The sequence below is a fragment of the Gopherus flavomarginatus genome, chromosome 4 (genome assembly GCF_025201925.1).
Source record: "Gopherus flavomarginatus isolate rGopFla2 chromosome 4, rGopFla2.mat.asm, whole genome shotgun sequence".
Classification (NCBI taxonomy): domain Eukaryota; kingdom Metazoa; phylum Chordata; order Testudines; family Testudinidae; genus Gopherus; species Gopherus flavomarginatus.
The window spans coordinates 37,499,687-37,525,997 of NC_066620.1; the positions used below are offsets into that span (position 1 = coordinate 37,499,687).

General features: G+C 41.5%; 1 protein-coding gene across 2 annotated transcripts in view; it reads left to right on the forward strand.

Moving 5' to 3' along the window:
- PIGF (phosphatidylinositol glycan anchor biosynthesis class F) overlaps positions 1-26,311 on the forward strand; it is a 63,741-nt gene that overhangs the window by 14,074 nt on the left and 23,356 nt on the right. Inside the window, exons 5-6 of one of the 2 annotated variants that reach the window (XR_007774162.1) lie at positions 15,787-15,895; positions 20,624-20,926. Coding sequence is in view for 1 of the 2 variants with exons in the window: in XM_050951949.1 (XP_050807906.1) it covers positions 15,787-15,895 (109 nt within the window). In the remaining variant the exon portion in view is untranslated. The remainder of the gene's footprint in view (positions 1-15,786; positions 15,896-20,623; positions 20,927-26,311) is intronic. The other variant, XM_050951949.1, reaches the window with a different exon arrangement.

Genomic DNA, 26,311 nt, shown 5'->3' on the forward strand with positions numbered 1-26,311 from the left:
GATAGTGGAAAAGGAAAAACTGTAAAAAGATCATCGGCATTAAAGGAGGTGGGAAACTGCTATTTTAAAAGGCTTTTTAGTAATTGTTGGCTAAAATAGGAGCCTGAGTAAAAGACTTTAGAAATCAGCTAGCGATTGGTGATTTTTACTGCTCCTGTTTGAGTCTTTGTTTCAAGCCACTAGTCTGAATAATTGTGTTGAAACTCCCTAGCTGGCATTAGTTGCATTGTAAACATCTGATACTGTACTGTAGAAAATGAACTGCGAGAGATTTGATTTTATTTGGTGTTGATTTTGAAAACAGAAGTATTTCGTTTCCTGTAAGATGTAACTTAATTATTATATGGAGTCATATGCTCTTGAGATTTTAAAGCGTCCTTTATGCAGAAGTGCTACATTAGAGCATGCCAAAACTGGAATTGCACATGAATATTCCACTCTAAGGTGGGACCCCCGCCTACGAAAAGTGCATCAGCACACCATGGGAGCAGACAGCCTCACCTAGAATTGTGGGGAGAGAGCTGGGCCAGACTCATCCTGTTAGCCCCTACTCCTGACCCACCCAGCACATGGCCACAGTGGCCCATCCCTCTCTGAGGGCACTACATGGGGAAAAAGCTCACCCCACCTTCTGGGTGAGGGAACAGGGTCAAATTGCCCTAGACTCCAGCACATAGCGATTATCATGCTGGGTGGGAAGCGGGCCACTGGAGCTTTCTTATTCTGCCAGCTGGTGTAGTTAGTTAGTTTCTAGCTCAGCTGTGCTGCAGGTTCAGGAATTGAACTCTGCTGATGAGGTGAGGTTGTTACTGTTGCACATAATAGAATTTGTATTTATTTTTTGTTTTAAAATGAGGAAATTGCATACAGAAATCTTGTTAAAATACATTATTTAGGCTGTAGAGTCAAACATTGAAAAAGTTAGGAAATGTCAGACTGTAGATTGCCTATGCAACCTTAACTCTCTCCTTGTCTGTACCATAGAAGATTAGGGTTGGAAGAGACCTCAGTAGGTCATCTAGTCCAACCCTCTGCTCAAAGCAGGACCAACCTCAACTAAATCATGCCAGCCAGGGCTTTGTCAAGCCAGGCCTTAAAAATCTCTAAGAATGGAGATTTCACTGTGTGATTGTATACTAAGTCCTCCCCAGGACCCTGACTACTCATTCAGCGCATAGGATAGATGATCCTCAGGGAATGAGGCTGCTATTCAAAATCTTTATTCAGTTATTGGCCCCTGCCTGCCTTACTGCACACCATCCAAAGCCTGCAATGAATACAGAATTATTCATTCCTTGTGGTCTTTTCTAAAGCACTCATCACCCTGATATCTAAGCGTCTCACAGATATTAATGAATTTGTTTCCACTTCAAGATAACGGAGTTGCAGAACCAGAATTGGAACTCAGGATCTCCTGATTCCCAACCTTGTGCTCATTCCTTCAGACCACACTGCTTTACAGCCAGAGCTGCTGAGCATACATAACTCCCATTGACTTCAGCTGCATTTGCAAGTGCTCGGCACTTCAATAAGTGCATGTTCCCCAATTTCTGGTTGCCCAACTTGAGACACCAGGGGCATAACTTGCTGTTCACCTGTCAATTTTAGTTGTAAGTGACTTGCTGAGCATCACATAGTAACTATGTCGCAGAGTCAGGGATAGAACTGAGGTCCATTTGGGGTGTTCACTTGCCGTAAGCAGAAGATCATCTTCCCTCTTACTGCAGTTCTCTACTTACCTCCTTGCTTCTGTAGAAAATGAGGCAAGGATCCAACAAACAATCTCATTCACTACATAACCTTAATTCATTCCAGGAGTGCCTTCCATCCTGTGTACTGAATGAGGCAGATATCTTGTGGAGAAAATACATGATCATGTAATTAAAGATTGTATCATAATGCTTATGCACAAGAGGGCCAAATTAAGGTTGCACAAGCAATCTTAATTCTGGCATTTCTTAACATTTGAATGCTTTACTTTGTAACCTTGATTTTCTTTTAATGTGGAGTTTTGGTATATAATATAATTTTGAGTGTATATACAAAAACATGCAGAGTTGTTTAATTACTATTCTTGACAATGAAGTAGCATGTTAATGTTTTTTTTTAAACTGAAATAGCTGTTTAGGTTCCCAACGATCATTTAAACATCTTTTAATTCTACAATTTGTGACAGGTTTGGTCACAGAGATCCTCTTGGGACTGTCACCTTATGTGCTGAAATTACCTCTGAGCCCATTTTCCCTGCCATCTTGGGACTTCCAGAACCCTGTCTTGTTGAGCCAGACACGTTAGCCTGCTACAACCCAGACCCAGGGTCTGGGCCACGCCCCCAAAACTGCAGACTTTAACTCAAAACAGCTCAGCAGGTCACCTGTCTCCAGCACCCAGGCCCCAATGGGATCCAAACCCCAAATAAATCCATTTTGCTCTGTAAAAAGCTTATACAGGGTAAATTCATATTGTTCACCCTCTTTATCATTGATAGAAAGAGATGCACAGCTATTTGCTCCCCCAGGTATTCATCACTTACTATGGGTTTACTTGTAAACAAAAGTGATTTTTATTAAGTATAAAAAGTAGGATTTGAGTAGTTTCAAACAATAATAGACAGAACAAAGTAAGTCACCAAGCAAAATAAAGCAAAAACACATAAGTCTTAAGCCCAATACATTAAGGAACTGATTACAGGTAATATCTCACCCTCAGAGATGTTCCAATAAGCTTTTTTCACAGACTAGTCTGGGCCCAATCCTTTCCCCTGGTACAGTCCTTGTTAGTTCCAGCAGACATCTCAGGTGGTAAGCAGGGGTTTTCTCATGACTGGCCACACCATTTGTCCTGCTCCACCCCCTTCTATAGCTTTGGCACAAGGCAGGAATTTTTTCGTCTGTGCTTGTCCCCAACCTCCCCAACCCCCTGAGCAATGGAAAAGTACAAGGATTAAGAGGGATTCCAGTATCATGGTCACAAGCCACTGTAGGATTCCTAGTCTCCATTCTTCCTGGGTTGGCCCACAGGTGCTCAAGAAGTTTTGCAGGTAAATAAACCATTTACAACCAGTTGTCTTAGTCAGTGGGAGCCCTCAAGATTCTAAGCCACCATTAATGGCCCACACTTTGCATAATTACAGTAGGACCTCAGAGTTATACTTCATATTTCTAGCTTCAGATATAAGAATGATACATTCATACAAATAGGAGGAATACATTCAATAGGTTATAATCTTTGTTATGATACCTTACAAGAGATCTTTTGCATAAAGCATATTGATGAAAACAAACTAAAGTGCACTGTACATATGTTTTAGCAAATAAATAATGTGTGTTTATATCTAAAGTTGTCTGAGAGAGCCAAATTTTAGTAGTAGTATGTTCAGCTTTAAATATGAATACTTTGCATTTACAGGTAATTTGCCTGTGATTTATTAAAATGATTATGAATGCAGATAGAATATTAACTTTTGTCTGCAGAGAAGTGTCACAATGGGAGAAAACTCAGCCCTGGCACAAGTGGGTGCCTTTCCACTGGAACTCTTTCTGCTTACACCACAACTGCATTTGCCCAATGTATTTTTTGTTTTAATAAGTGATTTAGTCTCTTATTATGCATGTGTTCTGGGTTTGGTTCTGTTCTATATCTTCAGTGATTTAGATAATGGCATAGAGAGTATACTTATAAAGTTTGTGAATGATGCCAAGCTGGAAGGGGTTGCAAGTGCTTTGGAGGATAGGATTTAAAATTCTAAATGATCTGGACAAACTGAAGAAATGGGCTTAAATTGCAGCAAGGGCGGTTTAAGTTGAACATTAGGAAAAACGTCCTAATTATCAGAGTGGTTAAGCCCTGGAATAAATTGCTCAGGGTAGTTGTGAAATCTCAATCATGGAGATTTTTAAGAGCAGGTTGGACAAACACCTGTCATGGATGGTCTGGATAATACTTAGTCCTGCCGTGAGTGCAAAGGACGGGACTAGATGACTTCTTCAGGTGCCTTCCAGTCCTACAATTCTGATTCTTTGTGCTAGCTACAATTATCTTAACACTAAAAAAGAAGGCTAATAAGCATAATATCGCACATTGCTAAATTAAAAGGGACACCATTAATGTTGGGGAAAAATAAGAGTTTCTCTCCTCTTCAACAAATGTCAGGCTTGCATTGTAAATATGTTATAGTCTAAATTATATTGATTTTACGAACACTTAAACACATGCTTAGCTTTGTGCATGTGAGTAGTCCCATTGAAATCAATCACATCAGTAAAGTTTATGTGAATTTTTAAGTGTTTGCAGGACTGGGGCCAATGAGTCTAGATTCCTTGAAATGAGGGCTGGAGTTAGTCAAAGTATGTTATGTAACCTAGACACAGCACAGGAGCATTTGTGATGCAATCTGTGATCTGTCAACCTTGACAAAATCTTTCCTTAAAGAAAAAGAATCTTAATTTTTTTGACTAATGCCTGTAGAAAGCATTATTTTTATCTTGGCTTCTTTCGTACATTCACCAAGTGTCATTTCTGATATCCTTGGGAAGTAGGAGAAGAATTTTCACCTTACCCATATCACATCTTAAAGACTTACCTTCAAGAGAGGATCGTTTCAGAATCTATCACTGTATACAGTCATCAAACTCAACACTACACAAATGGTAAATTCCTCGTTTAGGGTATTATTCCTGAGCCAAAAATAACTTATTTTAGCATAGGAAAACCGTTCATAAACATTAAGTTGTGCAATAAGCTGCCATTAGGAAAAATGTTTCTGGCTAAAAGTGTGGACGGTGCCCATTCAATAATACTTTCTCAAAAGATAGCTTTTTAATGTGGTCAGGTAATACAGGATGTCTGAAGCAAAATACTGTCTTGAAATGGAAGTCAAATTTCAGTGGATAAATAAACTGTAGCTCAGGGATAGGCAGCCTATGGTACGTGTGCCAAAAGGCACGCGAGCTGATTTTCGGTCCGGGGGGCTCTGCATTTTAATTTAATTTTAAATGAAGCTTCTTAAACATTTTAAAAACCTTATTTACTTTACATACAACAATAGTTTAGTTATATATTATAGACTTATAGAAAGAGACCTTCTAAAAACGTTAAAATGTATTACTGGCACACAAGACCTTAAATTAGAGTGAATAAATGAAAATTTGGCACACCACTTCTGAAAGGTTGCCGCCCCTGGTGTTCCTCCTTCCACCAAATTACAGCAATCCTATTATGTCTGCCTTTCCTCCAACCCTTGAGCTACCTCATCCTTGGTACATCCTGACTAGATTTGGCAGTGCTTTCTCATTTGAACAAGAAAATCTTTGTAAAGCCTTTAAGAAAAACAAATACCAATAAACCAAAACCCGAAGAGACTATGTATGAAAATGATTTGGCAGTCCAGGGACACTCTGACTAATCATTATTGCTAGGTGACTCCCTGTGCAAACCCATGTCAAGGAAGTGCTTATATAATTCTGTTAAATGCAAACTACTATGTAAATGCAATGTAAGATGTTCCACAAAATGTCAAGAAATGCGGAATTAGCATTGCATATCGTTTGTTGCATGGGGTAAACAAACAGGATGTACACACTTAAGACAAACTAGTGGTGATAGATAGAACATATGTGCAGCATGAAGCATTAACATGAATTTTGAACCTTAGTCTTTTCATTTCTGAATATCTGTTATTTCAACTAGGAAGTCATACTATTGAAAACAGATCTTTTGTATTTAATTGTATTTGATTTCCTTTAAGTTAAACGAAGAGCGAATCCAGCATTGTTTAGCATGTGGAATTTATTGATTAGATTTTGCCCTTGGTACCTATAGAGATGCTAGAGGCGGGGTAGGGAAGACTCAATAGCTATTTGTCTTTGCCAGTTCCCCGAAGCAATACTGATAAGGCAGAGGATATTCTTGGTAGAGAAGAAAAGCATCTCCCCAGGAGAGTGTTTGCCCTTATGATGTGAGGAGGTTTCTTCAACCTTTGTCAAGGAGATTCATAATTTAGGAATATGTTCAGATTGCTCTTGCAAACGGGGTTGGCCACAGCATAATCTCCTATGCAGGTTTCAGATGATAATTGTGACTGCTTATAGTCTATCTGCTGTTGATCTGATCACAGTTATATATGCATTTGTGACTTGATTAGAATGTGTTCTTAAAGTTACAGTTGAAGAACACTCAGATGCTACATCTGGTTCAGAACATGGCAGCAAGTCTGTTTAGTAGATTAGATGTGGGCAGCACATTACAACTCTTCTCAAACGATTGTATTGTCTCCCTGTTTGCTTCTAGGTACAATTCAAAATATGAATATTGATCAATAAGGCCTTGAATAGCGTGAGTCCTAACTGCCTGAGAAAACACCTTAATCACTTTCATGACTGCCAAGATCACTTGTGTGCTCTGGTTTACGTGGTACTTAGAGACTGTGGTGATGGGCACCAATATAAAACCTGAAAATAAGATAAGACAGTATATGATAATCTCTTGCAGAGGAGGAGCCTACATTTTGTAATTTTTCCCCATGTGGGTCTGACATAACCCAAGTTATTGGCTTTCAGGGCATGCTCTGAAGGCCACCTTTTCTCCTGAGCAGGAGGTTATGCGGTGTGTTTTTCTGAAGGCTTGTATACATGGTTGTGTCTATTAATATTAGACTACCAGCTAGTTTTTCTTTGTTTCTATGCACCCACAGATGTGTAAGAGAGACTGTTTTATAAATTAACCAAATGCTCACTTACGTAGTTGAACTTGCAGACATGACTCATTTGAGTCCACAGATGTAAATATAAGAAACATTTTCGGTATATACACTCAGTAAACGCTTTTCAGATTTAATTAACTGAGAGAATTTTTTCAAACTTTACAAAACCACTAGTATTACAACACTGTGTCTAAGCAGAGTTGCAGACTTTTGTATTCCATCCTTGTCCAAAGAAGTGTAGTTAGGTTTGTTCTTTTACAGGAACACAGTCCCTCAAAAACACAGTCCCATAAATTTACAAAAAAAACCTTTTACTCTTTAAGAAAGGAGAAAAAAAATACAATAAACCCCCTTGGGTTAGAGAATGGGCAAGAAAAATTCAGCCTGAAAAGTGAATGGATCAGAGAATTGTATGTGAAAGCAGAGGATTATAAAGGGAAAAGATTTATAGTTGAAAACCGTTAACACTGTAACTTTTGCTATAGCAAGTGTTCTGACATCACAGAATCATACTTCTAGAAACATCTGCTAGAAACTCGTTCAGTTGTTTCAGCTATCCAGACTCTTGTCTGCTTTTGATGACAATAACTTTTTGAATATATTTTTGGCAAAAACATACTTACAGGCATTTCTTCCTGAATATATCATTCCCTAATAGGTATCAATAGTATGAAGTCCCACCCCAGGCCTGCTGAGACAAATCCACAACATATTTTTTGTAGAAACAATCTGTTTGTATGATAGGAAACAACAGACCATGAATCCTTAAAAATTGCTTCACGTTCTGAGATCTGCATAAGCTGTGTAAGTTAAGCAAAATTCTTGCTGTCTTTTTAATATTCTGCCTTTCCAAGTGGTAAGTCTTGGTGCTATTCAGTAGGCTCACAGTGCCTCAGACAGTTGTGTTAAAGGACTAACTTCAGAATTTTGGAGCCAAATGCCAAACCATCTGAATCCTAATTAAGTGAACCCAGGACCTCAGGTCATTATACATGTCAAGGTCCAGTCATGGTTGCAGCTGGTTGTGAAGAAAAGGAGACTCTGCAACTTGTTTTATTCCATCACGTGCAACAAATGTAACCTTTAGCCTATGTCCAAATATAATTGAAAGAACTAAGTTTCCTACAAGTAGAGGCTATTGTGGGCCTTCATTAAGGGGCAAAACCAGTGATCAAACATGGCTTTACACCATCTTTCCCTGTCTGTTCCTGTCTAGGTTTCTGTCTCCACCCTCTAAGGGCTTCAGGTGTCTGGCAAGTAGCCCTAATAAACCAGCAGGTGTTTCTTAAGGGAATGTTGGCAGTCGTAATAAGAGTCAGCTGTGAGACCTGTAGGTGCCTCAGGCTGGCTTCAGCCCTTGGTTTAACTGGCAATGTGCAGGATCCATTCACCTTGTCATGGTATTCTTTAATTAATGGAAGTTTGCTTTGGGATAGTCACATGGCAATTTTTTTTTAAATTTAAAATTCCCTTTCAGTCATAAAATTAGTCCCCAACAGAGTAGAATACATTGTTGCAGCTTTACGTGTGATTTCTTACACAAATTAAAAGAAAAAACAAACAAACCATAATCACTGCAGTAGTTAGCCTACTTTAACTTTGCCAAACTAAACCATATTCCAAGCTAAAGTAATCTGAGGAAAATATCCAGTCCAATTATATTGCAGTCCTAGGAGCCCTTTCAGGGTTTGTTAATGTTTGTGTATTTTTTTTGAAGCATTACTGTATGGGGGATTGTGCTGTTGCATATGAACTAATTAGTAACAATAGGAGATCAGAGCCCTCAATGATGCTTTGAGCAGCAAAATCTTCTTATCCCTAGATAAGTCTCAAAATTGTGGTCTGTTAAGGGAATAGTGTTTTGTGAAATATCCAGCCTTTTATTGTTGTTAGCCTTGTTGATATCCTGCAACTTGTGAAAAGTGAGACCATTCACATGTCCCATATGCTGAGGTATATGAAGTAATGTTACCAAGTCCTTTGTCTTTGTTGGCGTTGGTTGATTGAATTACTGCAATTTTTCACTTCAGTCTTTTTGCTTTTGGCATGTTTTCCTAAGTAACTATTTTCTCAATGGGACAGAAAGAAATCAAACAACTTTTTAATAAAAATTCAGTAAGTAAGAAGTAAACAAAAATTAATTCCAGCAGAGCTCATTCTAGACCCATCTGGCACCAGTTCCTAAAAGCGAGAGTCCCCTGATGTTTCCTCACTGGAAACCTATTGAGGCAGTATTATTATAGCAATTACATAAGAACCTTGATTAGACTAAAATTCTGAGATATTAAAAATACTAATTTTTTTTTCTATTATAATTATTTGGCTGTGATCCTTTTTGTGTCTTGTTGAGGTCCATTAGGAAATGTATATGGCAGATGAGAACTGCAGAATGCTAATGGAAAATTGCAATGGAATATGAAAGATTCTTCAGATAGAAACCCAGTAGAGGGTGTGCCAGAGCACAGGCATGGTTAGAACTACCTAAAGTAAAAAGTTTAAGCTGTGCTACCCAGAGGCGCATGCTGCTTACTGAGGTACTTAAGTTGCCTCTGGTGATCAGTTCCATTCTCTGGTGAAGGAGCTCATATGGGACCACAATGGCTGATTAAAGCCATCCTTTTGTCTCACTGGTGTGTTCTGTGAAAAAATGAACATATCAGCAACCAAAACCCAACTTTTTTTTAATTGATTAGCTGGTAGAGTTTGGGGATATTCCTGATGTTTATACTTGAGAGGCTTATATGCGCCCTTCACCCCTTCTCAATTAATTTATGGACATTCAGTGGCATTGTCAACACACCTTGAGGATTTTTGCCTTTCATCTGTTCCCTCTGGTGCACCTTATGGAGGGTCATTTGCATCATCAGCATACGTAGGCCTTTGGGCTCACTTGCCATGCCTACCTCTGGACAGAGTCCTTGGGCAATCGTGCTGGAGCACTTGTGGTCACTTCTGTGTCTCTTTTCATGTTGCCTTGGAAATTTTGGTTATTGGCATTGGTGCACCATCTACTGACATGACTGCTGTGCTTTATGCCCCAGAAGAGACCATGACTGGCCAGCACATGATATATGTTCACAAATGTAACGTGTGTGCCACTGGGTCCTAGAGTGTACTCCTCAAAGTCTCCCTGGCCTTCTCCAATTGGTCTGTTAAGATTTCCATGAAGCCAGCCTGGAAAGCCTCAGAAGCTTAGGTTTAAAAGGAACCAAGGTAAGACCCCATACTGGGTGCCAGAACCCTGCCCTAGTGCTACCTACAATCATGCAAGTACCACAGAGGAGAATGTATAGCTTTATATCCAGTCCTGGGTAAAGTGTCCTGCTAGACTAATGCGACCGTTACCAGACTGTGGTGAGGTTTTCTCCCTTGAGCAAGTAATCCAACCAGTGATGTTCAACATGGCTCATCAGAGGGTACATGTAGACAAGGAAAATAGATCATCCTCTTAGGATCAACCATGGCCAGTGACCACATTTGTCAAGGTGTTAAATTGTGTCTACAGTAAGTGCAAAGTCATGTTTAAAAAAATTTGTTGGCTAGCAAGTTTTCAGACACAGCCTATTTTCCTAGTTATCATCACAAAGGCATCATCTTCTGCCAGTGCCAAAAGGGAACCAGACAACTCCTCATTTTGCAGCTGACTCTGCTGTCAGCTCTTACGAACAGCTGCCTGTGGTTTCTGGCTATTCCTTTCCCAGACATGCTGTCACAGATAAGCTACATAATGGATCCTCAGATGCAGCAAGACACACTGCATTAATAGGTGTGATGCTATCTCTTCAGAAATTTGTTTCCTTAATATGTGATGGTCTTTTCACTGATCTTAATGCTCCAGAGCAATGTCCTAACATGGACATTTGTTGGAGCCCTTGTTAGCGTGGAGTTTTTGAGAGTCATTATCAGATCTGTGCTCTGGAATCCCTTATGCAGTTTTAGACTGCCTGAACACTGATGGTGTCAGCACAACCAGTGTACATGCATACATTAGTAGCATTGACACTTCCACCACCAGAACTGATTTGGCACATGATGAAAACTTGCCTGGGATGGTGGAGGTATGGCTGAGAAACAGGACTATTACTTAAATATAAAAAATGAGATTCCTCTGAAGCAAAATATTTTTCCATTGGGAAGGTGGAGAAAGGTGATTCTCACTAGGATTATCTAGTCTTTTCCTGTTTTATGAAGAAAATGCTAAGATGTTTTTCCTTTTGATTTGGAGACTGCCCAGGAAAAACCAAGGGCTTTTATTTCAAGAGACCTGAAATGAGTGCTTTCACAGGTATGGCAGCAGTGCCCTTATGAACAATCCGTGAAAGAAGTGGGTTCATATAGTCCCAGCTGTATCAAAGGGGGTTGATACATCTTTTTTACACAACTAACAAAATCATCAAAAGCACAGAACTTGGAGGTGATGGGGGACTTCAGCTACCCAGACATCTATTGAGAAAAATAATACAGTGAGGCACATATTATCCAACAAATTCTTGGAATGCATTGGAGAATTTCTTTTATTTCATAAGGTGGAGAAAGCAACTAGGGGAGAGGTTGTTCTAGATTTGAATTTGACAAATAGGAAGGCACTCATTGAAGATTTGAAAGTGGAAGGCAGCTTGGTAAAAGTGATCATGAAATGATAGAATTCATGATTCTAAGGAATGATGGGAGGGGAAACAGCAGAATAAAGACCATTGATTTCAAGAAGGCAGACTTTAGCGAACTTAGGGAGTTGGTAGGCAAGATCCCATTGGAAGCAAAGCCTAAGGGGAAAAACAGTTTGAGAGAGTTGGCATTTTTTCCAAGAGACGTTAATAAGGGCACGAGAACAAACTATCCCACTGCGTTGGAAAGATAGGAATTATGGCAAGAGACCACCCTGGCTTAACTAGGAGAACTTCAATTATCTGAAACTCAAAAAAGGATGCTAAAACTAGATCAAATTACGAAGGATGAAAATTAAAAACAACACCACGAGTATGTAGGGACAAAATTAGAAAGGCTAAAACACAAAATGAGATTAAACTATCTAGAGACATAAAAGGTAATAAGAAAACATTCTACAAATACGTTAGAAGCAAAGGGAAGACCAAAGACAGGGCAGGCCCATTACTCAATGAGGAAAGAAAGACAGCAACAGAAAAATGGAAATGGCGGAAGTGCTGAATGCTCTTTTTTTTGTTTTTTTTGTTTTCACCAAAAAGGTCGTAGTGATTGAACATCTAACATAGTGAACTCCATAGGATTTTGAGGCTAAAATAGGGAAAGAACAAATTAAAAATTAGCTAGACAAGTTAGATGTTTTCAAATTGGTAGTGCCTGATGAAATGCATCCTAGGAGCTGAAAGAGGAGATATGAGCCATTAGCGATTATCTTCGAAAACTCATGGAAAATGGAAGAGATTACAGAGGACTGGAAAAGGGCAAATATAGTGCCAATCTATAAAAAGGGGTGTAAGGACAACCTGGGGAACTACATACCAGTCATCTTAACTTCAGTACTCGGAAAGATAACGGAGCAAATAATCAAGCCATCAATTTGCAAACATCCAAAAGATAATAAGGTGATAAATAACAGTCTATATGGATTTGTCAACAGCAAATCATGTCAATCCAACCTAATAGCTTTCTTTGATAGACTAACAAGCCTTGTTGAAGGGGGAAAGTGGTAGACGTTGTATATCTTGACTTTAGTAAGGCATTTGATACTGTCTTGCATAATCTTCTCATAAACAAATTAAGGTCATACATATATGTGCAGTGGTGCAGCTGTACCAATACAGCTGCGTTCATGCAGCACATCTGGTGAAGATGCTCAATGCCGATGAGTGACCTCTCCTGTCGGCATACAAAAAACACCACTGTGATTGGCTGTGCACATGAGTGTTTATGATGAGGTAACTTATGTCCTTCGGGGGAGGAATATTCACACCCTGGAGCAACATACATTTTTGCCAACATAGGCTGCAGTGTAGAAATAGCCTAAGGAAATATAACCTAGGTGGAGCTGCTGTAAGATGGGTGCATAACTGATTGGAAAACTGTTCCCAAGGAGTAATTACCAGTGGTTCACAGTCAAGCTGGAAAGGCATATCAGGTGGAGTCCCGCACAGATTGATCCTGGGTCATTTTCTGCTCAATATCTTCATCAATGATTTAGATTATAGTATAGAGCAAAGGTCCCCAAATTGTGGGATGTGCCCTCCTAGGGGAGCATGGAGGTATTTTGGAGGTGTGTGGCAAAGGCTTAGGCCAGCCACTCCCTGGGGGGCGGGCAGGGAGGGAACACCACCTAGTTCTTCTCCTGGCCCTGGCTCTGGCCCCAGTTGCCAGCTCCGGGGCCCTGGCTGCCACCCTCATCCCCTGGCCGGGGCTCTGCTCCTTTCCCCAGCTGTTGCTCCAGCCTTGGCCCTCCCTTACTGCTGTCCGTGCCCCCCCCAGCTGGGTGGGTGGCACGGACAGGGGTAAGTGGGGGGGTGAAACTCTGAAAAGTTTGGGGACCACTGGCATAGAGAGTACACTTATAAAGTTTGCAGATGATACCAAGCTGGGAGGGGTTGCAAATGCTTTGGAGGATAGGATTAAAATTCAAAATGATCTGGACAAACTGGAGAAATGATCTGAAGTAAATAGGATGAAATTCCGTAAAGACAAATGCATAGTACTCCACTTAGGAAGGAGCAATCAGTTGCACACATACAAAATGGGAAATGACTGCCTAGGAAGGAGTACTGCAGAAAGGGATCTGGGAGCTATACTGGATCTCAAATTAAATATGAGTCAGCAATGTAACACTGTTGTGAAAAAAAGAAAAGAAACATAATTCTGGGATGTATTAGCAGCAGTGTTGTAAGCTAGGTACGAGAAGTAATTCTTTCGCTCCACTCTGCATGGATAAGGCTTTAACTGTAGTATTGTATCCAGTTATGGGTGTCACATTTCATGAAAAATGTGGACAAATTGGAGGAAATCCAGAGGAGCGCAACAAAAATGATTAAAAGTCTTGAAAACATGATCTATGAGGAAAGATTGAAAAAAATTGTGTTTGTTTAGTCTAGAGAAGAAGACTGAGGGGTGACATGGTAACAGTTTTCAAGTACATAAAAGATTGTTACAAGGAGGCCACTGAAAATTTGTTTTACTTAACCTCTGAGGATAGAACTAGAAGCAATGGGCTTAAATTGCAGCAAGGGAGGTTTAGGTTGGACATTAGGAAAAGCTTCCTAACTGTCAAGGTAATTAAGCACTGGAACAAATTGCCTAGGGACAGCAGGTTGTTGAAATCCATTATTGGAGGTTTTTAAGAACGGGTTAGACAAACACCTGTCAGGAATGGTCTGGTTATTACTTATTCCTGACTTGAGGGCAGAGGACTGGACTAGATGACCTGCTGAGGTCCCTTCCAGTCCTACACTTCTGTGATTCTATGATAGAAAATATCCTTTGTCTAGAAATAGCTCCACCTAGTTCTTACCTTAAACCTGTGAGAGATCAGTTCTTGTGGCTATTATAACTGGAGACAGAACTGGCTAACTGGATTTCCCCTCCCTATTAGCATGACCATTGATGTGAGACAATGGTAGTAGCCTGAATCCTCCAGTATGATTGAAAGTTGCATGCTAGAAAGACCTACACTTACAAGGGGAAAAGGTTGCTGTTGTGAAAAGACCCTTGTGTATTCTCTTATAGACTCCATACAAAATCTGCTCCTCTTCTTTGTTCTGTTATCTGAGTTTGGGTTAAAAATAATCTCCCTAATGGCTTTTCTACACTGGGAAATTTTATCATGTTAGCATACAACCCTGAGGAGTCGTGGTAATTAATATGGTGTGAAACAGTGCACACAGGGACTGTTGTGTTTAACATTGTGTCAGCTGGTCATGGCTAACCTTACGGGTCACAGGCTTAAAAGGTTAAAATAACATGGAGGCTTTTTCATCTCAGCTTTCAAATGCAACTGGCCTTTCCTTATTTCAGTGATGACAACTGCAGAGGAGGTATCTATCGTTAATAAGTTAACAAAAGGCTGAAATATATGAGGTTGCGAAGGAGACCCTTAAACTTATGTGTCCTGGGAAAGTACATCATATTAGAACCCTGGGGAGTTGTGGTAACTAACACAGTGTTAAACACAGCTGGGGACTCAACATAGACAGAGAATATTGGGCATACCATAGCATCAGCTGGTCTAGGGTCTACCACAGTTCTGGTTTGGATTTGGCTCAAGATAGTGGAAATATCTCAATAACAATTCACAGGATTTTTAACTTCATCAGCATCAAATCCAAAATGTGAATCCTAGCCAAAACCTAATACAGAGCTTTATCCACATCTTCAGCCTACCTATAATGATATTCTTCAGACTGAAGGCAAAAATCCAAGTAACCTGTTTGTTATTGCCACAAGGAATAATGAAGTATCCTATGACAAAAATAAAACTTGCTTTAGGTCCATAAAGTTTTATTAAAAACTTTGATATTGCATCATGTTATGCCTCCATCAGAAGACTAAAGGTGTAGTGTTCAGTAAAATTGGATAGTGGGTTGAATGTTTTTGTCTGTCATATTTCCAGAGGGATTGGAGTTTAATGTAGGCGGTAGCACTAGTAGAATTCTTAGTCTTAACATTATAGCAGTTTTTATATTTTTAAGTACAACATAGAAAACTTAAGCTAGTTTTGCATGCTAGAACCCAGATTTGGTGCCTGAAATGTAATTCTCATGTTGTCAAGGCCTGGAAGTGATATGGAGATATTACATTCTGCCCCTTTATGTATGGTGTGTGGTTAAGGCAGGAAAAGGGAAAAGTGATATGTGCTCCTTACTAATAAACCCCCTTTGAAAAAAATGGAAAATGCAAGGGGTGGGGGAAAGGTTGCTACAGAAGGTGGGGTGTGGTAGACATATAACCCTATAAACACCCCCACCCATTAAATCTGTATGTTATATATAAAATCTCAATTGTATTTTTTTAATATCTGCTTTTTAACTTGCAGAGCGTGGCAGAGATCAGATCAGTCAGTCTAAAGCTGTGAAAGAATGACTTTTTGTGCTGTTAAAATCTTGTAATATGTGCTAAACTTACAGAGCTATGTCCATCTGGGATAACAGTCTGCAGATTACTACGATGTGTAGCATAGTGGGAGCATGGTTTGGAGCATTTCCTATTCCTCTGGATTGGGATCGGCCTTGGCAGGTTAGTCTTTATACCTTTTATTATAAGTGTGTACACATTTGTTTGTTGCAGTGTGAGAGCTGAACAAAAAGCAAGGAGACAGTAAAAGTATATTAGAGGTGCTAGGATGAAGCTGCTTATGTAATGTAGCCAAATCCCATTTAAGAACTGTATAATACATATCTCTTTTTCCAGTATACATGTAACATGCAGTGGTTTTACTGCCTCTTTCAGTCGGTTTTGAAGTGTTTTGTGTGCATGTGCATGTTCTTCTGCTTGAAGAAAATAACACTGAAAGCTAATATTCAGAGTTTGATATTGAGGAGCTACACAAGCAGGAAGAGAAGAGCAACATGACGTATGGCAGGGAGTGTATCCATGTTCAGTTTGTAGATAGAAAGCACTGCTTTTATTGTTTATGGGGAGGGGAAGAGAGTTGCTTTCCAAGTGTTTCAGCTTCCCTGAACCTTCCATTAAAGCACTTAACGAAAAGCATTTAAAATTGCTATTGGCTTAATATTGATTTGTGGAGTTTGTGTGGTCAAATACCTCTGCTGAAAATTTACCTGATGATTTCAAAGGAAACACTGGCAAGTAGCAGCTTCTTTGTTGCACAATAAAAAATGGGAAGCTGGCACTGCAGAAAAATCTGTAAATTCAGCAGTCTGCACTGTTCCATTTGACTTTAATTGACATGCGGAAATGATCTCTCCAGCTGTTACCTAAATATATAAATGCTCTGATATGATTCTTAGTAATAGCTATTGGTGTAATTAGAAAGAAAACACTGATGCATTCCAACCTAGTGAGGTGCTAACTGTTTACAATAAATACATCAGTATTTGCCAGCCCTATAATGCTGTTGATCAGATGGAGTTAAGAAGTCTCCTCTTCCAGAAACTTGTAGCGCAGCCAGCACTCAAGTGTCTCTCATCCTCATGAAGCCTGATGATTTATACTCCATATTGAAGGGTTTTTTCCCCATCAGCAGCTGAGCAGGTTACCTTTGTGTCAGAAGTCTTTCTTTAGATCAGTATGATTACATCTTTATTAAAATGTCTTAAATATCCCAAGAAATCAGAATAGCAGATGAGTGGTTTAGTAGCTTAAGAATAAAGATTGACTTGACTCCTTGCAAGTACATATTCTAAACCTTGGAGCATGTTTCACCCTTCCCTCCTCTTGAGGGTAGGTGCTTGGTAGCATCATTTAGTGTGTTGTTGGGGAAAAGACCACCACCCAGTTGATTTGGATCAGACAGCCTGAGGCACCTTTATTAATAAAAACAAGATTACAAGTATGCATACAGGGAAAGACAGCGTAACCCCATGCAAGAGGTAGGCTGCTCTGCCCTTTACAAGTTTCACCAAGCTTATAAAGATTAAAACCGCAAAACGTCATATTGATTACACAAGTTATTTGTCCTTTAATATTGCAAATCAGCAAGCTATTTTAACATATATCATGCATTTTGGCAGTGATTGAGCTGGTCATTCTATAATTGAGCAAGCTATTTCCACACTTATCATGCGTTTTGGGCAGTGGGTGAGCTGGTCATTCTGTAACTTCACCTTGCAGTTACCGTAAGCAGGCAATATTTGGTACACTATACTTGCCTAAAGTTGAACTGGCACCCAAGTGACCCCTTGTTCCCTTCCTAGTTCCTCTTTTGTCAGTGTTTTATACCCTGCTTTTTTCATATCTAGTTTCTGCACACCCAGTGCACACCCAATGCCACAGTATGCAGATAAACAAGTTTCTTTCAGAACTAAACCCATGGCTTTTATCTTGCATTTATTTAGCTTGCATGGGCCTGTAAACTAATAAAGCTAAAAGCATATAATTGTTACAATATTATATGTTAAAATCACAGATGCTTATATCAATGGCAGGGCTCTGCAGCAGGGACCGACAGATTACTATTTCAATCAGGGCCCTGATACAGCATCCGACCAGTGACAGCAACTTCCCAGAAGGCTTTGATGGCAAGACAAGATCCCATATAAACAGTTGCAAAGCTCTATCCAACGAGACGGGGGGCGGGGGATTATGTTCCCTCACATTCCCTCCTTTTGATGCCTTTTATGGCATCAAACTTTTAAACTTGGGTCATTAAGGCCTTAACTTTGGTGTTCTTAAAGTTTTTATCTTCGAAATAAGAAGGGTTATTATTTTTATAAATTGGGGAAACTAGGGCTGATGATTGTGGGCGGGTACATGCGGTAAATTTTGGGCAGAGGCAATAGGTTCTATAGCAGTAGGAACAAAGACACATAGAGAATAATAGTCCTCCCCCCCAACAGAGCCCACAGGAGATACCCATGAGCATGGGATGCCTGGAGGACCTTTGTAATTTGGCAAAGGACATCTGTTTTCACACAAAGAGTAGTGAGTCTATGGGCAGTCTGGAAAGCATTTAGCTCGGCATGATACATGTTTTCGAGGATATGGAACTGGTTTTGTAATTGGAGATGCCCAGTTAAAGGGAATCTGAAATTGTAAGGAAACCTGGTAGGATTTATTTGCGGGCCAGTGTATAGTGTGAGTGCCTGAAGCCGTGACCAGATTGAAAGCTACATTTTGCAAAATGGAGGAATTAACATAGACACAGCTATCATTGGCCTGAATGAGGGTTCGGGAGGCAAGGGTTGTTATGCGTCCCTTGCCTTCCCAACGTACATGTTGATGCACAGTGACAATTTTTTTTTTCTTGAGCTTTCGTATGCATTGGAGCTAGGGGAGGTTATAAAGGCCAAAAAGTCCACAGGTTACCGAGCCCCATTCAAAGATCAGGCATTATTTTCGTGGCACCAATAAGGAATCGGTTAGGGCCATGGGGTGGTTTTTATTTTCCATACGTCCCGGTGGACCACCCAGTTCCACATACAACCTTTCCAAGGGCCTGGGAGGATTCAGTACATGGGGGCCCACACTCCTTTCACAGGGCTATAAGCCTGGAAGGAACACTGTGAGCGCCAGCAATTCCACCCCGAAAACTTTTAAGTGTGTTTCCATGACCATAGATTAGATGGCACGCCCGAGGCATTTGTGAGGGCAGTGGGCCAGGTTTGGTGCTTGAGGTCTTCTTGAATGGAGGCTAGCTGAACATTAAGGAAATCCTGTACCTCGGAGCAAGCATGGTCCCACTGCAATGCCTTTCCAGCCTCCGTAGCGCGAATGATCATCTGTTTGAGCAGATCCTGGATAAAGACACTGAGAGTGGAGATCACATGTAATTCACCTACCCCAGCCCAGACCCCAGTTACCTGTGCCCCAGAAATAAGTCCTGCGGCCCTTTTTTATGCTGTTGGGCCTTATAGATATTTTAAGCAGAGGCAGCACTGTTAGCCCCTTTCCATAGGGTATCTGTGATACCTCTTTTCTTTTGAGAGGAGTGGCTCCAAGCCTATTGCTGTAGTAACCTGAGGGCAGCTCCTTGGGAACAATTAGGGTAGGTAGCAGCAATTTGGAGATGAGTTAAGGGTAAGGAAAACCTAATAGTTTCCAAAGTATCATTAAGTATGGTCCATTTAAACCTGCCAGAATCCCCTTTACTTGTATTGTACCATAACTGCTGGCTGGACACTTGAATTCCCTGCTTGGATGCGGTTATATTGGTTAAATGTGCGGGGGTATATTGAATTAGGGTGCAGGTTATATTTTTAGTCAGGGGAAGGGTTTTCTTTACAGCCAAAGGACACTGTAGAAGGGCAGAATCTTCGGGTATTTACGGCAAATTTGGTTACTTGGGTAATTAAGAAACAAAAAGGACCTTGTTTATTAAGGGTGGAACACAGGCCAGGGATTAGCATTGTATCCACATCTTTTCGCTAATTATGTACGAAGTAAAGGGTCTTACCGGGTTGAGCATGGGAGTCAGTAGTTATGTTTACGAAGCTGATATACACGGCACCAAAAGTTTCTCATTCTACCACCCATTTATAAATGAGGCCTTGGACTGAAAAAAATAACCTAATCAAGCAATAGGAAAACAAATTACCAGAAGGGGATGGCCTGGGCCATTGTAAAATGTTAGAGGTAATGCCCATGCTAAAATCAGAATGAGGCCGAGGCACAGGAGTGCTGTTTGGGATGTCCTATTAGGTCGGGACCGGGGTACGGGAATTATGAGGCGGGGGCAGGGGAGTAGTTGGAGGAGAGGGGCTAGGTTTATCTAATAATTTAGGGAGCACTTGACACGGATATGGTACCTGGCCATACTTACAGGTAGCTGCTTGGGGAATGAAACCCAAAACCTAGTTTGTTCCAAGTTCCCAGGAGTACACTTCACAAGTCCCTCCTTGCCAGGTAACAATGTTTTGTCTTATATACCACGGCCAACTTTTAACATTCTTAACAGTCAGGGACTTCCTTCCCGGTTGCTCCGCCGCTGATCACACAGTTCTTAGTGGGAGATCTAGGGGCCCTCTAGGGCGGCTCTCAGGTGTAGGATGGAGTGGTATTACGGGAGTACCAGTTCTTCCGGGCATCCAGAGACACTTAAAGGAATCGTGAAAGTTTAAAAGTAACAAAAGAAACACAGTTACACAAATAAAACAAAGGGAGAGCATTAACCCCCTTCGTACCGTGGCGGATTTTTTTTGGACCAATCACAGCAAGAACAGTTTAACATTAGTCCTACAACCTTTTTCCTCTAGTTTTTTTTTTTTCTGGTTCTGAAATGATATTTTAGTTCCTTTATTTTCCTGTTCCTGAGATTATATCTTAGTTCCTTTTTTTGCGTGTTAGGTGTTGCGGAGGGCTCAGATGGATGAAGAGTGTTTTTAACACCTGGGGCCTGATTCGCGTGGTTGCAGGGTATGCTGGTGGGGCCCAAAGGCGGTGAGCTCCTTTTACACTGAGAAGCGTGGACCCAAGTGGCGAGCCCTTGGCACTTCACCGCAGTATGGGTGGTTGACGAAACCTGATATGGACCCTTCCACCTTGGTTCCAGGGGAGGCTTGCGCTGGTGGACCTTGAAATAAATCCAGTCTCCGGTCTGTAAAGGCTGGTACATAGTCTTTGCCGGGTTGGGCAAGGCGCTTTGGACCTGTGAGTGAACAAATCTTAACATGGCGAATTAGGGATTTGCAACAATTAAAACAGTTTTATTAATTAACTGCAAGTTTACTTGACTAGGGAGTAAAGGTGGGGAAACAGGCATTTTCATGGGCCATGCGGTGAGAATTTTGTGTGGGAATAAGCCATGTTTTCACATAGGGGTATTCCTCATTTGCATTAGAGACAGAGGCAGAGCATCTGGCCATTTAAGGCCTGTCTCAGCACAAAGCTTGGCAAGTTTGTTTTTCAACTCCCCATTTTTACGTTCCACTGCCCCCGAACTTTGGGGTGGTGGGGGCAGTGTAGGTGCGGTACTATGTTGAGAGCGTTGCAGATTTGTGGCATGACTTGGCCTGTAAAGTGGGGGCCTCTGTCATTGTTGATAGAGACAGGTAATCCGAACCGGGGAATGGAATCCTTTAACAGTTTATTTGCAACTGTAATGGAGTCAGCTTTTGCGCAAGGGTAGGCTTCACTTCACCCAGAATACATAGAGATGCACACTAATACATACTTATAGGAGCAGCATTTTGGTAGACTTATAAAATCAATTTGAATATTTACAAAAGGTCCCCATGGAGTGAGGTGAGCTGCCGGTTTAGTCCGGACTGGCTTTCCACTGTTGTGTGCCAGACAAATAGGGCAAGAATTACAATATTTACAATATTGTTGAGCCATGATCGAAGCCATTAGCTACTGGGTCCAAAGAGGCATGAGGACCCCTAGGGCCATTCCTTCCTTTTTATGACAATAGAGGGTAAAGGGTTTTTTTGTTTGTTTGTTTTTTAGGGAGGCTCAGTGCTAATGCTTGGGCCAGATTTGCTTAACCTGGGTGAAAGCCTCATTAGCCTCTGATGTCCAAGGGATGGGGTCTGTGACCTTGTCTAAGGTTAAGTCTTGCAATTACAACATTGAAACATTTGAATAAAATAATTTTTACAAATACTTTTGCTGCATGTAGGCAAAACTGAGGAATTACTTAAATTATTCCCCATAATTTTATGTATTTATTTTATAGACAGGTCAAGTTTTAATGGTTTTTACCTTCTTAACTTTTACCTCTGAATACATGTTGATTTAAAATGGAAAAAACACAATTTATTTTGGCTTCCCTTTGGCAACATGACCGTTGATTACAGAGCCGCCTTAAGGCTTAGTGTGGGGTACTTACTACAGTTTCTATCTGCTATTTGTTACCAAAACAGATTTGAGTCTTTTACCGCTTTCCTGGCCTTGACTGCCCTGTTGCAGCCATAACTTTGGATGGTTTTTTGTTTAGTTTTGTGTTCTGGTAAAAGTATATTGGTACTTAGTTTTACTGCTTAATTTTGTTCAATAACTACAGTTAACTTTTACCTTTTTTTTTTTTTTTTTTTTTCCCCTTTTTTTAACTTTCTCAAACCACGGTTGCCGTTTGTTTGGGCCCGATCCTTTTTCTTGCTGTATTATTTTTTTCTTTTCATGGGCACAGGCATTATTTTATTACCAATTTAACAAGGAGGGGGGTTCTGACTAAACCCCCCTTTTATCTATTTATGCACACCTATTTACATATAAACATTACATCTAGATACATATTGTCTAATAATTAATGTTTCGTCTATGTCCAGACTTAATACAATGTGTTCTTGAGGCAATAACAACCCCCTAGCCCCGGTGCATTATAAGAAAAAATAATAACAGGGCTACAAACAAACAAAATAGGGAGAACAACAGTATAAACAGCAGAATAAAATTTCTTTTTCGGTATAGTTTGAGAGAGAGGTTCGCTATATTTTGGGAAGTTGTCTTGCTGAGTTCAGACAAATTTCAGCCAGTTGGGCAGACCCAATGTGCCCATCTTGGATAGCATGATCGGCTCACAATGCCCACAGGGAGGGAGAGACCTTAACCAACAGTTCCTGTTGCAACGAGGAAGGGCTGGAGTCGGAGTCCCCCACAGGAGCTTGCTCCTTTTGTAACAGGGCTAAAACCTTGTTCTGCACATGTCATGGTATAATTCCCAACTCTGAACCTTAGCGTCCAAAAGATGGGGTACCAGTATGAATTCCCCTAAGCTCAATTACCAGCTTAGAACCTGTAGCACTGCCACCAACCAGGAATTCCAGTGCCTGGTACACTCTGGTCCCCCCAAAACCTTGCCTCGGGACCCCCAAGACCCAGACCCTCTGGATCTTACCACAAGGAAAGTAAACCCTTTCCCTCACCGTTGCCTCTCCCAGGCTTCCCCTCCCTGGTTTACCCTGGAAGATCACTGTGATTCAGACTCCTTGAATCTTAAAACAGAGAGGAAAATGCACCTTCCCCCCTCCTTCTCTCTTCCTCTCCCAGATTCTCCCTGAGAGAGACAGTAATCCTAACACAGGGAGAAATTAGCCTCTCTTCCCTCCTTTCTCCCCACCAATTCCCTGGTGAATCCAGACCCAGTCCCCTGGGGTCTCACTAGAATAAAAAAACAATCAGGTTCTTAAACAAGAAAAGCTTTTAATTAAAGAGAGAAAAAACAATAAAAATTATCTTTGTAAATTTAAGATGGAATATGTACAGGGTCTTTCAGCTATAGACACTGGGAATACCCTCCCAGCCTAAGTATTCAAGTACAAATTAAAATCCTTTCAGCAAAATATAAATTTGAACTCCTTCCAGCCAAATACACATTTGCAAATAAAGAAAACAACCATAAGCCTAACTCGCCTTCTCTACCTAGTACTCACTATTCTGAACTTATAAGAGCCTGTATCAGAGAAATTGGAGAGAAACCTGGTTGCACGTCTGGTCCCTCTGAGCCCCCAGAGTGAACAAAAACTAACAGCACACACAAAACTTCCCTCCCTCAAGATTTGAAAGTATCCTGTCCTCTGATTGGTCCTCTGGTCAGGTGACAGCCAGGCTCACTGTTCTTGTTAACCCTTTCCAGGCAAAAGAGACATGAAGAACTTTTGTTCTATTAACTCTTATTTATCTGTTTGACAGCACAGGACTAGGCACTTCCAGAAACACCCCTTTCGGGGAGCAATATATAGTGCAATTTAATTTAGACAGCAAATCCTTTTCCAACAGATTAGCAGGGGAGCAAGGACTGAGGAGAAACGCATGGTACTTAGTGAGAGGGCCGATTGAGACTAACAAAGGAGAGGAAACAGGGTGGGAAATGGGAGTATTTCCCACACCAATGCCAGTAATAACTTCTGAGGAAAGGGTGCTGAAGGGAAATCCTGCACCCTAAGAGCGGAACGCAAAGCTCCAGTATCTATTAAGCAAGAGGTGGGCACTTCGTTTATAGTACAAGAACTGAAGGGCCAGTTTGATCGACTGGCTGACAATTAAAAGGCTTGGTTCAAAACTCCCCCAGGACGAGAAAAAAACACTTAGGAGGTCGTGAGGGACAGTTTCTTATAAGATGGCCTTTCTGCTTACAGTAGGCGCAGCATTTTTACGAGGGCATTCATCCTGTCAGTGTCCTACTTGCCCGCACGAAAAGCAGGCACCAGGTTTAAGTGGGAGGCTTACCAGGGGCTTCACCCTTTGCAGGGGCTTTACCTTTTTCGTCCCCGGTACCTGTCTCTGTTTGGGCAACCTTTTACTAGTGTCCTGCATGGTTTGAATGTGCAGAGCCATAAGCTTAGACTCCGTCTTGTCCTTTTCCCTTTCCAGTTGCCTATAAAAATGTTGTGCCGCAGCTAAAATATCCTCTAAATTCTTGCCTTTCTGATTAACAACTGCAATTACGGAAGAGTGAGAGGTATCTTGACCTTCCTCTTCATCAATGGCTACCGGTGGGGGCCACTGTTTGCATTTTATAAATAAGTTATTTAAATGATCTGGTGGGGATAAAGGCGGCAGCCTAGAGGCCGCCGCTCCCCAAAGAGGGGCTCCTGGACCAGCTGCAGACTGCCCCGACAGTCCCTGGACACGGACTAGCTTTTTCTGAGTTTTCTGGGCACAGACTAGTTTTTTTTTCTGAGTGAACGTTTAACTTTTCTTGGGAGTCCTTAAGACCCCTTATTTGGAATTCATGGTGCCGTTTTACTGTCTCATCATGCCAATTAAGATACGCATTGAACTGCCCCTGTGGTACGGCATTGGCAAGAAGTGCACCTTGCAGATGCACAATCCTGTCAAAGTCGAAACTTCCTTCTAGGGGAAATGGCAATTTTGGATCATTTCTGGTACACCAATTCCATTTCTGTAAATATTTACACGTCGACGGACTATAATGTATATACATATATGCAGCAGGCGTGCCTCTTGGTGGGACTGGGATGCCTTTGGATCCATCAGTCCCCATTCTTACTTCAGCTCGCTTTCACTCAAGCCACACGCACAAGGGAATGCTTACTTGGATTGCCACGGTTCTAACACCAATGGCCTCACTCCTGCCCTTGGCAGGGGAAGAGGGGTACGTTTCTATGGGCCGGAGCCACAGCTGGAGACCTACAAGGGAAAAGGCAAAAGGGGGGCGGATCTATAAAAAAGTCCGTGGTCTCCGCATGGCTTCTCCTCTGCCCAGAGCATCAGCCTACAAGCCAACGGTGTCTCTGGAGCTAATGAGTCGGTGGTGCGGTTTCCTGGGGCTCCCCTTCTCTCCGAGAAGGGAAGGGAGCTTAAAGCTCCTGGGGGGCAAAGAAAGGGACCCTGTGGTCCTTAAATGACAGTACTCGAGGAGCGGTCACAGGGTCATAGGTCATGGAAGGGGAAGGGAAAAAAAGGACGGGGAAACATGCACGCAGCTCAGCTGGATGGTCACTCACCAAGGCCTGCCAGCTGGGAAGCTTCACAGTCTCTCCAAGCTCAGTTGTGGGGCTTGTTTTCGAGACACTCCCGGTCACGAGCTTTCGCTTCGCAGGAGGCTCGGGGCGTCTTCCTACAGCTGTCACTCACACTGGCCACTTGGCCCTCACACACACAGGCACATTCTTGACACAGCTGTCAAGGCATGAAACCTCAAAACCCAGGTCCCTACCAATCCTGGTAGGAAGGGGACCCCCGGTCAACTCCTAGGGCGTATTAGCCCAAGAGCGGATCAGGACTCACCGGACCGAAAGAAGCACAGTCCGTGGGCTGCCAGTGACCTTGTCAGATACCTTTAAGACCTAAAAACTTGGAAAGACCTTTAGGAACCTTGACAGATACCTTAAGACTTTAAGAACCTTGGAAAGACCTTAAGAGCCTCAGAGAAAGGGTGTCAGGCCTGTCTGAAATTTAAAAGTTCTAATCCAGCTTGTGACTTACCCCCTGCCAGAGCCTACGGGCTGGTCCCTCTCCAGACCCCAATAGAGATTTCAAAAGGTCTCTTACCTCTTAGGTGGGCCCGGGGTGTGGGAGGACACCGTCCGCGGTCCTTCGGTCCAGGGGGGTCATCCGTGGAATCCGAAG